The sequence below is a fragment of the Vigna unguiculata genome, chromosome 7, assembly GCF_037176805.1.
Source record: "Vigna unguiculata cultivar grain cowpea cultivar isolate G323 ecotype 2 chromosome 7, ASM3717680v1, whole genome shotgun sequence".
Lineage (NCBI taxonomy): Eukaryota > Viridiplantae > Streptophyta > Magnoliopsida > Fabales > Fabaceae > Vigna > Vigna unguiculata.
Window position 1 is genome coordinate 6568615 of NC_140798.1, and position 12166 is coordinate 6580780.

General features: G+C 36.7%; 1 protein-coding gene across 1 annotated transcript; it reads right to left on the reverse strand.

The window, feature by feature from the left end:
* Positions 1–10430: 10430 nt before the first annotated feature.
* LOC114191731 (small ribosomal subunit protein eS17-like) lies at positions 10431–11151 on the reverse strand. The gene has a single exon (XM_028081093.2). It carries the CDS (start codon positions 11039–11041, stop codon positions 10619–10621), a length of 423 nt encoding a protein of 140 aa, XP_027936894.2. The 5' UTR covers positions 11042–11151; the 3' UTR covers positions 10431–10618.
* Positions 11152–12166: the final 1015 nt, after the last annotated feature.

Below are 12166 nucleotides of genomic sequence, written 5' to 3' on the forward strand. Positions count from 1 at the left end.
AACAAATATAAATAAACTTTGTAAGAATACAAAAGTTAAACATCTAGAGAAAATATTGAGATTAAAATCGTAAGTAATTTTTATATTTTTACAAATTTTAAGAATTTATAGTTTTCACTTTGAAATATTACACTTATGTTTATGTTACTAAAATATTTTTAAATAATTATTTAAACTTTTCTAAGAGGTGAAAAACATTTTATCGGTTGTTCAAAATATTAAAAATGTAACATCCCATTTAATAGTTTTTCATGCTATCAAATAAAACATTATATTATGATTAAGCACAACAGATAGTAAAAAGAGTAGCAATATAGATCATACAGCTGATACAGTCATCCAAAAACATATCTTATGAATTTCTGGTGAAGAACATAAGTACTCAAACATAAACTAAAACATCTCAAAACTACATGGTATCTAATCCATGAGAACTACCACAGAACTATTCAGCGATCACTCAACTCCTGCTAAAGAGAGGGGCATCATCATCTGGACTCGGCCTTGCTCACACCAACAGCAGGTGATCATAGCAAGGAGAAAACATAAGGAAAAACAAACATGAACGCTAAGGGTGAGCAAACTGAGATTTAAGAGAAAAACGTACAATTCATATTGAAAACATCAATCACAAACATATTGCAATTATACATAAAATTCTAAACTCGATATCCGGATTGTGTAAGCGACATTGGAGCTCTTGGTGGCTTGCATCTGTGAAGGTTCCCAAACTCTGCAGAGTTTGGACACAAGGGGTTATCACCCAACCTCTCACAGGGTAAGTCCCCTTCGCGTCTAAGGCTCTATCGAGTCCAAAGACTAGGACCTCCTGCTACTCCTCACGACATAATCCATTCTACTCTACATGAGCATGAATGATTATTGGATTCCTCATGTCATCCAATACGGATTCCTCATGTCGTTACACACACTAACAAGCTCTTATGAGTTTCCCTTGAAACTCCATTACAAACACAACTTCTCATCCTTCACAATCATCAATTATTCGATTCTCACTATATTAACAACAATATTTCAAGCATACAGGAGAGTAACTGCACATAATTACAATACTTCTTATCACTTCACTCATTAAAACAGGACTTCAAGCCATCCACTGCAGTGGCCCTCGCCCAAGCTAGAAAATCCAACCTAGGCGAGAGGCTGTCTCGCTCAGGCGAGTCAATCTCGCCTAGGCGAGACTCTAACAGTGCCAAATATTAAAAACCTGGGCGAACTCTCGCTCAGGCTAGGCTGATTCGCTTAGACGAGAACAACTCTCGCTTAAGCGACTCCAGCTCACCTAGGCGAGACTTCGTGCAGGAACAGGGGTGATTTCTCTGATAGTTTCGCTCAGGCGAGAGCCACTTGCCTAGACAAAAATACCAGTTTTCAATCTTGTTCTTACATGCAAGAGTCCAGATTCATCACAAACTTAAAAACACACAGTAATCACGCAATTCAATCATCAATTCAACACTTAAGCATGTAATTCAGACTTATCAAGACAGATTCTAAATGGTTTGAGTAAAAGTTAGCTAACTCCCCTTACCTTTGGAATTTCCACTAGAATTGACTCTTCAACCAAAGAGAATACCTCAAACTCCCAACCTAAGGCACTGAATTACAATTGCAAATGGTGAGAACAGATTCTACCACAACCCAGAATGTTGGAATTACTTAGAATTCGAAAATCAGAATATGAGGGGGAAAATACAAGTTGACTTACGCGTAGGAAAGGAAGACTCAGCTTGGGGAAGTGGTTCTGATCTTGCTTCAGCCCTAAATTCTGCAACAGGGAAGAGGATTAGACCTACTGCAGAAATTCTTTGGGTGAATTTGGTAGAGAGAAGGCAGAGAAAGAGTAGAGGAAGGAGAGGGTATTAGAGAGAGAGAATGGGTTTTGTTTCTGGTGAAGTGGTGGCAGAGGGGGTTCTCACATTCTCCCCATCAACAAAAATTTTTGACCCGAAAATTGAGACTTACTAGAGAATAGATGTGGATATGATTCCTTCACGTCCTTTTCAAGTTCCTAAGTGGAATCACCCGTTTTCTTGTCCCAGCTGACCTGAACTAGGCTGATGGTTTTTCCCCTGTGCTGTCTTGTCTGGCTATCCCCCAGACCAACAGGCTGAACCTCTACTGAAAGATCATTCCTGATCTTCAAATCCTCTACTTCCAGTACATGAGAGGGATCAGACACATACTTCCGGAGTTGGGAGACATGAAACACCGAGTGGAGGTTGGCCAACTGAGGAGGTAGGGCGATTTCATAAGCAACTGGTCCAATTCTCCGCAGAATCTGATATAGACCAATGAATTTGGGGGATAACTTTCTCGAGCGAATAGTCCTTCCCACACCAGTGGTATGGGTAATCCTCAAGAAGACATGGTCTCCGGCTGCAAACTCTAACGGTCTTCTCCTCTGATCCGCATAGGATTTCTGTCTACTTTGAGATGTTTCCATCCTTTCTTTTATTAACTTAATCTTCTCGGTAGTTTGCCTCAGCAACTCTGGTCCCACTACCACTGACTCTCCATCTTGGTACCAGCACAACAGAGTCTTGCATCTCCTGCCATAGAGGGCCTCAAAGGGTGTCATGCCAATACTCGCATGAAAACTGTTATTATAAGTAAACTCTACCAAGGGCAGGACCTCATCCCAAGCACCTAGATGATCAAGTACGCACGTCCGCAAGAGATCCTCAATAGACTGAATGGTCCGCTCTGATTGGCCATCCGTCTGGAGGTGATAAGCTGAGCTCATAGTCAGCCTGCTGCCCAAGGCACTTTGTAAAGTCTGCCAGAATCGGGAGGTGAATCGTGGATCCCTATCAGAGACTATGCTCGACGGCACTCCATGTAATCTCACGATCTCACTGATATACAACTGTGCCAGCTTCGTCATGGACATCCTCAAATTCACTCTAGAAAGTGAGCACTCTTAGTTATACGGTCTACTATAACCCATATAGCATCGTGGCTCTTCATTGTTCGTGGTAAATGGGTCACGAAGTCCATAGCAATGCTATCCCATTTCCACTTCGGGATCTCCAACTGTTGCAGCATCCCTCCAGGTCTCTGATGTTCTGCCTTAGCCTTTTGGCACGTCAAGTAGGATGACACATACTGAGCAATATCTGACTTCATTCCTGACCACCAGAATGATTCTTTTAGATCATGATACATTTTAGTCATACCTGGGTGCATGCTAAAACGACTCTTGTGCCCCTCCTCAAGGATCATACCCTTCACTTCCAAGTCTTCTGGTATGCAGACTCAGCCTCTAAACCTCAACACCCCATCACTTCCTAGCATAAAGTCATTGGCTTTCTCAGTGTCAAGCAACTCCACTGTTCTCCGTAGCTTATGATCAGATAACTGCCTCTCCTTTATCAGGACTAGGAAATCACAAGATACTGTGAGATGATTGCACCTAATGACATTCTCTCCCAAAGTCACCTGCAATTGCATGTCCCTGAACTGTTCTACCAATTCCAACTCTCTAGCCATCATATAGGATGCGTGGACTATTTTTCGGCTTAGGGCATCAGCCACCACATTTGCTTTCCCTAGGTGGTACAACAACTCAAAGTCAAAGTCCTTTAAGAACTCCATCCATCGCCTCTGCCTCATGTTTAATTCTTTCTGGTCAAACAGATACTTAAAGCTCTTGTGGTCACTGAAAACTTGGAACTGTGCTCTATATAGATAATGCCTTCAGATTTTCAGAGCAAACACCACAGCGGCTAGCTCTAAGTCGTGTGTGGGGTAGTTCTTTTCATGACCCTTCAGCTGTCTCGAGGCGTAAGCAACCACTCTTCGTTCCTGCATCAGAACGCACCCTAACCCCTGGTGTGAGGCATCGCAGTAAACCTCAAAAGGCCTACTGGTATCAGGAATCACCAACACAGGCGCACTAGTCAGCTTCTGCTTCAACTCTTGGAAACTAACCACACAACGGTCAGTCCAAGCAAAAGGCTAATCCTTGCGAGTCAGCTAGGTTAAGGGGGCCACGATCTTAGAGAATCCTTCAATGAACCTCCTTTAGTAGCTTGCCAGCCCCACAAAACTCCTAATCTCAGTCATTGATTTTGGACGCTCCCATTTCAACACAGCTTCCACCTTGGATGGATTCACAGATACGCCCTGAGCTGAGATCATATGCCCCAAGAATTAGATTGTGGTCATCCAAAACTCGCACTTGGACAATTTTGCATACAACTATTTCTCCCTCAAGATGCTTAGAACTACCCTCAGATGTCTCGCATGATCTTCACGAGTTCGGGAGTATATTAGGATGTTGTCGATGAAAACCACTACAAACTTGTTTAGAAACGGCCTAAAGATCATGTTCATATAGTCCATGAACAAGGCAGGGGCGTTAGTCACGCCAAAGGGCATCACGACGTACTCGTAGTGTCCATATCTGGATCTAAAAGCGGTCTTCTGTACATCATCAGACTTAACTCTAATCTGATGGTACCCCGATCTTAGGTCGATCTTAGAAAACACTGCAGCACCGTGCAACTGATCCATCAAGTCATCTATCCGAGGCAGAGGATATTTGTTCTTGATGGTTAACTTGTTAAGTTGCTTATAATCCATGCAAAGTTTGGAGCTGCCATCCTTCTTCTTAACCAACAACACCAGCGCTCCCAGGGTGACACGCTTGGTCTGATAAACTGTTTCTCAAGCAACTCTTCAATCTGTTGTTTTAACTCTACCAACTCAGCAGGAGCCATCCTATAAGGTGCCATTGATACTGGTCCTGCTCCAGGCACCAAATCAATGGAGAACTCTACCTTCCTAGAAGGGGGTAAGCCAAGCACATCCTCAGGGAAAACATCTGAAAATGCTAGTATATATAATATTGGTCAACTTATGGATATATAATATTAGTCCATTCAAACAAAATTTTTTACAATCTTTATTGAACAAGTTCAAACAAAAATTCGTTTCCCCATTATTGTGGTTTATGGAATTAAGTCTCCATTTTTACCTCTTTTTGTGTGTTTATTGTCATGAATAAATCAACTCTTTTTGAGATTTTATTGTGTTATATCCTCAAGTTTAGTGTGTTTTGTATTGTTTTGTGTTTTAGTTATTTTATGCTTGTTTTGTCTCTAATCTCTTTTCTAAGTATGTTAAATAAGTTAATAGGAAGCATTTGTGGTGGAGGAAACAAGCAAGATCTCAAAAGAGCATGATTAGACAAGAAAAGATTGATTTTGAAGCAAATACCCATGTCGGGCGCCACTGGAATCACGCTAAGTTGTCAAATTGCCCAAGGCTAAGCGGTGGAAAACTGGGATTGAGCGCCACAATGCTGAGCGGTGAAAAGTGGGGCTGAGCGCCCTTCAATTTGTAAAACCTCGCTGAGCGCTGTTGAGACAAGGCTGAGCAATGGCATCACTGACATGTCAAAAAATGGGTTTTTAATCTTGTTTCTCGCGAGTGTTTGGACCATTCCTCATTTTGCACAATAGAGAAACACTTTTGGGTGCTTGGAAAGCCTCTTGGAGGTTGTTAGGGGTGTTGGAAAACTCTCTCACTCCTCCTTGGGTCTTCTCCTCCATTCATGGTGGGTTTTCCCTCTTTTGGGGTTAGAGAGGAAGATGAGTTGCGAATTAGAGATGGAAATGCGAATGGGAGGCGCAATTGGAGCATGAATCAGTTGCCAAAAATCTTGGGAAAGGGCTTGCATATTCTCTTTGGTTTCCGTTTTTTCCCTATCTCTTCAATTTGTAAAACATAGGTTCTCCACTATGGAGAGCTAAACTTATTTGTTGGGATTAGATGTAATGAACTGAATTCTTGTGTATTGTGTGATGTTAATCCATATGTTTTTTCCATTTCTATGTTAGTATTTGATTTTCATGCTTAATACTTGCTTTGGTTTGGCCACCCATGCATGATTTGTGATTCTTGAGGTGTTGGAAAATGTCTTTTGAACCTAGAACTGAAATATAATGCCTAATGTAGCTTGTATCTAGGGATAAAACATGATTCATTAATAATCTTATGACTCTTCAACTTAATGCATGATTTCACTTGTTGAGGATTCAAGAAATTAAAACTTGATGAGTTATCATAGACTTAAAGTCGCTAGGAATATGATTTGAGTATTCTTTTGAGTTGATTTTGACTTGAAATTGGAATTGAGATGTTTGTGAATGCATGAGAATGAAATCTAGTTTTGACAATTGTATATAATCTATGTTAAATTTCTGTGCACACCAATTGTTTGATAAAATACCAAAAAGAGTTTCTTTGTGTTTTTGTGAGCTTTGTTGTCTATTTGAGTTGTGAATTGTGAGATTTGTCAAGTGTTACACAACTCCCTATAGAGAGAACAATATTTATTACTTGCTACGTACGACCAGTGCACTTGTCGTTTTTCACATAACAATTACTTGTCCAAAAAAATGCAACATTCAGCATACATTCAAAAAGCCTACCAACTACATTAACAAAATACATGTCCTTCGAACTTGTAGTTTAAAGAACTACATATAACCAATCTTCAATCTTCTTCCACTATACATGCCATATGTTTTAATTGCATATATGAATTCAACCTTGTTTCCAAAATATGTTCCAACCTCCTATTCATAATCAGTCATGCTTTTTGGCATGGTAGAGGTTGGAAAATGCCCATAACTTTGTCTGTCATCCTTTGAATCACTATCACACACACTGCCCAACTCTTCTGACTGCTAGTCACCACCAGACCAACCTGAATCATCATGACTAACTTTTTCATCCTCTCCATCCATTACTTCTCTATCAAAACCAACCTTGCCTTTTTGTTTTTTCCTCTTTCGGGAGGCACTCCCATAAGGCACCCTAACATCATCATCATCATGTTTTTAATGAAGGACTTCCACCTCCACACTACCATCCATTACATGAATATTACCATGAACATCTTCACCAACCTCAACCTCAACCTGACTAACACCCTGAACCCACCTTCACCTTCACCCTCAACATGACCCTCAACCTCAATATCAACCCACCCTCAACTGGAACATCAACCTCACCCTGAAATTCACCATCAACCTCACCCTTAACCACAACAGCAACCCCACCCTCAACCACACCATGAAATTCACCATCAACCTCACCCTTAACCTCAGCAGTAACCCCACCCTCACCTTGACCTTCCCCCTCACAATTATCTTAATATTCCACCGGATACTCCAACATTTCAACAATCTCAGTTGCAAATATTGTGTGTACATCAAATAAATGGACTTGACCCCATCGCTTGCTAATATAGACCATGTCCATTGCACCAGTAGCATCACACAATAGGTGGAACTTTTTACCCAAAAAAAAACCTAGACCTATAACATACCACAATTTCTTAATATCCACATATACAATTTGTTTAACTATATCTACTACCTCAAAGTAACTCCATCTATCTAGGTCATAAGACTAGGTACTTGTATCCCCAATATATTCCAATGTCCTATTATTAATAAAGTGGCCACCATGGTGGACCACCATTTCAAATAAATCATTTGACATTTCAACCTATATATACACAAACAATAGTTACCTTGTCAAATATACATGCCCACAAAATAAAGACATATTACAACCCATGCCCCCAAAAATCAATCAGACAAAATGTATAATTGGGGGACCACAATCAAACCAAATAGAAGTGTGTGGTGGGCCTTAAACAATAATACAATCCACTACCCACAACTTGACAAAGCATAAATAAACAAAACACATGGATATTAACACAACAAGAGTAGACAACACACATATCAAGAAGGAGAACCCCTAAATAGAAACCTAAAATCGAACAACGAAAAACTAAAAGCGCACCTTTCACCACCAATGCACATAACCTTCCAAATTATAATGAGTCAATATCGCGAAGAAATCCAATCTCTCAATCACTATCACATGAGCAAATTAGAGGACCACATAATGTCGATGAACAAATTACAAGGAAAAATCAAAGAAAGGGAGAAGAAATCAGTGCACCTTCCACCACGACAACACAAAATCTTCACAGACGACAAAACCCTAATCACTTCAACTTCTTGCACTATGGACAATGCTTTTTTAATCCTTGCTTTTGATGCGTTTTTAAATTTAACAAAAAACACTTTTTCAATCAATTAAATATTAAATTTTCAAGTTGTCTTAAAATGTGTCACATGTGTAATCATATTCACTATTATGTTACCTGCTTTAACAATGTCAATGACTTGGACTAAATTGGATTTTTTTAAAAAACTAAAGGACTAAATTGGACAATTGAAAAACTAAGGATCTTTTTAAGAATTTCACTAAAATTAAAGAACGAACTTAGGTTTTAAGCCTAAAATTAAGATTGTTTGTGATTTTTATATATTCAAAAATTTTAAAAATTTATAATTTTCCCTTTTTTTAATAATACATTTATGTGTATGTTATCAAAATTATTTTTTAAATTATTTTTTAAGTTTTTTTTATAGGTGAAAATATACGATCAATGGTTTAGAAACATTAAAAAAGTTTTAATTTTTTATAATTTTTTGGATTTTAAAATTTAAAATCAAACTTTATATCATATGTTTACTATTTATGTTGTTATTTTGAATTTTAAATTCAAAGTTTGATATCATATATTTCAAATTTTTAATTTTTTATGTTGTTCACAATATAAATCTTAATTTTATATATATATATATATATATATATATATATATATTATAGTTTGACGATTATAATTACTTTTTCAGAAATACAAAATTATATCTGTTTGAGAAATCAAGTCTCATAATAAAAGGACAAAAAATGTAAAACAATTTATAATGTCATAATTAAGGAACTTTGAAGTGCAGGTGAATTGAATCTATGAATTTTAAACAAAATTAATTATCAATATTAGATTTTTGTTATGCAAGATATTAACATTCATGTAATACTATTTTGTAAAATGGTAGGATTAGATCGAGTTTAGTTTAATTTTCAACTCAATCTATTTACATTTTATTGAATTGAACCTTTTTTTATACTTTAATATGACGTAATCCAAGAATAACTGAGTTGACTTTGATTAACAGAATGAAGTAATTTAACAATACCGATAACAAATAAAAAATAATTATAAATCTATTTTTAAGAAATGAAACGTTTATTATAAATGTAATATGAAATATTTACTCATAATATTCGTACGACCAAGAATAGTTTTCTCTTCCTTGTATAGTTTGGAAACTCCTGTGAGGCAATGAGTTATTATTAAAGATAATTGATCAAGTAACTTAAGATAGTAATATATGTCAAATGACAATTAATTAATTTATTTTTAAATATTTTTTTAATCCTTTTGGAAAACATCTAAAAGTAATGATCGCGGTTCTTATCTTACGATAAATCTTCTTCCCTACGAGCATGATTCGCCGTAACATCGTCAAAATATTATCCAGAGAAAATATCATCTTCAACATCTTTGATCATCAACAACTAAAAGAAAGATAAACTCGAATTTTAAACTAAATGCTAAAAATGGTCAAAGTGAGGACTGTTTGAAGAGCATGTAAATAAATGAAGATAATTCCGAGTTCCAAAAAAAGTAACACAAATATAAAGCTTCTAACATGAACTAAATGAACACTGAATAGAATAAGTTGGTGAGATTTCACTAAACCCATCATTTATTTTCTCATTCATTCACATTAAAATAATAATATTAAAATTATTAACTAATAATCAAATTATAATGTATTATTCAATTAAAATTAATTTATACTAATGTCCAATATCATTACTCATGTTAAACTATATCGTCTAATAAAACTTCTGTTAAATATGGCGTAAGATTATGCAAATATAGCTGTTTAAAATTTTTCATAATATAAATGGAGATAAAACTTGACATGTTGAAAATATTTCAGGTATTAATATTCAGGTTAATTATAGGACTCAAGAATATCAATCTGTGTGGTAAAAGAAAACTTGAATAGAAAGAACGCCTCTTAAGTTAGAAATATGAAATGCTACAAAATCCCATGATACAAAATCCCATGAGTAACCAACCATCGACTTTATGCACATATCTCAAATAAAAACATTATGAGATATATTGGCTAATCCAACAGAGGTGATGAGAACATAATTAATGTGACTAATATTAGTAAATTATTTTTTTTCTAGTTCAAGTGGTAGAATAACACACATAGAACATTGCTAACTAGAAGGAAAATGCTCCAACAACTTTACACTCCATAAGAAAAACCCAGGATTTCTCTGTTGATTAGTTAGATTGTGATTTTTGTGGAGAACTAGTATAGTTCAAACACTTATATAAGATCAACTAATAAGCTCAGATAATCAATCAATTAACATGACAAAATCTAACTAACATGGTTTTAGCGCAGTAATCAAACTATGTAATTATGTAATTAGCCCATCACTTCAAACAAGAGTAACATTATAAACGTATAAATCATAAGCAACACCAAATCAATTCCATGAACCAGTTTAACAAATCCGACCATCCAGAAATGTAAACCCTAAGATATATCATAATCCAAAGCACAAAACATAACAATTGGTCCTCTAATTAACAACACGACCAAAATCAAAAACAAGGCGGCGGTGGTTAATACCTCCTTCCGCCGGCGCCACGACCGAAGGCGAGCGGCGCTTGTACAGGAATCGGATCGACCTTGACGACGCCGGGGACATCGGACATTCCGAGGGCGGCAAGCATGTCGATGGTCTCCTTGTCGACCTCGATCTGGTCGGTCCGGATGGCAGAGACTTCGGGGACGAAGTCCATGCGGCGCTCGCGCTCCTCCTCCTGCAGCTTCAGGGAGATGCCGCGCACCGGTCCCTTCTGGATGCGCTTCATGAGATGCGTGGAGAAGCCGGCGATTTTGTTGCGCAGCCTCTTCGACGGAATGATGGCCACCTCTTCCAGAACCTTCTTATTGGTGTGGAAGTCCAGCGTCATGCGAGAGTAATACCTCTCTATCACTTGCCTTGATGACTTCTTCACTGTCTTCGTCCTCACACGCCCCATTCTGCTGATTCAACTGCTTCTCTTCGTCAACCACACCACCTACACACAGACGCAGATACAGAGCGACAAGCACGGAGGTAGTGCAAACATAAGGAAATTAGGGTTTTGTAAAAATCCTATCTAAATCATTGGGCCTTTTCTGTAACCAGCCCAAGCCCATATTAGACCAACAGACCATTTTCCCTGTCTCATTTTTTTTATAAAATAAGTTTTTTTAGTACGTCAAAATTTACTCCTGTTCATAGAGGTATCCACCAACAATTAATAAATATATTGATTTGGTTATCATAGCAACATTTTTAATTATGTATATTGACAATGTAATGTTAGTATATTTATTACATGTTAAGTATTTTTTTAGATATGAATTAATTTTGAAGATATAGAAAACTTATTTACCTTTTTACTTTTATTATCAAATATACTGTAGTGGAAACCTTAAATCCTATTCTTTATACTTCATATTCATTTTCCACACCTTATTTTCCGACAAATTTCTATTTTTCTCTACTAAAGGTACACACAGATTTTACCTTCATTTCATATCTATTCTACTGAAATGTTTTTTTATAGAAATATTTGTATTAAATTCTAAATTTTTGTGCTGATTTTGTTATTTAAAAAAAAAAACTTTCTCGGAGAGTTTTAGAGAGTAACTTATGTTACACTCCCAGGTTTTTGAAATTGTACCAAAACTTATTTTGTATATCTGTCCTCATGAGAAGATTAAGTTACATTCTTCTTTTATAAAATAAATAAAATAAGATTTAGGGTTAGATTAATTGGTTAGTGTAACTTAGGTAGTGATGAAGTTGGAATTGTGATTGTTTGTAGTTGTGGAAGAAGAGAAACAGGAAGAGTGGTTGAATGACTTAAGATGGTCAAAAGAGAAAAGAAAACAAAAATTGTGTGAATATGGGTAACTGAAAAGAGATAAAAAAAAATTAAGTAATTTTACATGAAAAAAAAAAGGAGAGATGAGCGAATTTAGGAAGTAGAGGGTGTAAATAGCAATAGCTGCCAAAGAATTATATTCATATTCGTGCAACATGAAATGTTGAAGGTTAAGATTCTTGTTCCATTCATAATAAGATAATTTGAATGGAAGGTAAACATTTTACAGAT

Bases quoted from the DNA above. Each gene is read 5' to 3' on its own strand.
- LOC114191731 (XM_028081093.2), bottom strand. From the start codon at position 11,041: ATGGGGCGTGTGAGGACGAAGACAGTGAAGAAGTCATCAAGGCAAGTG.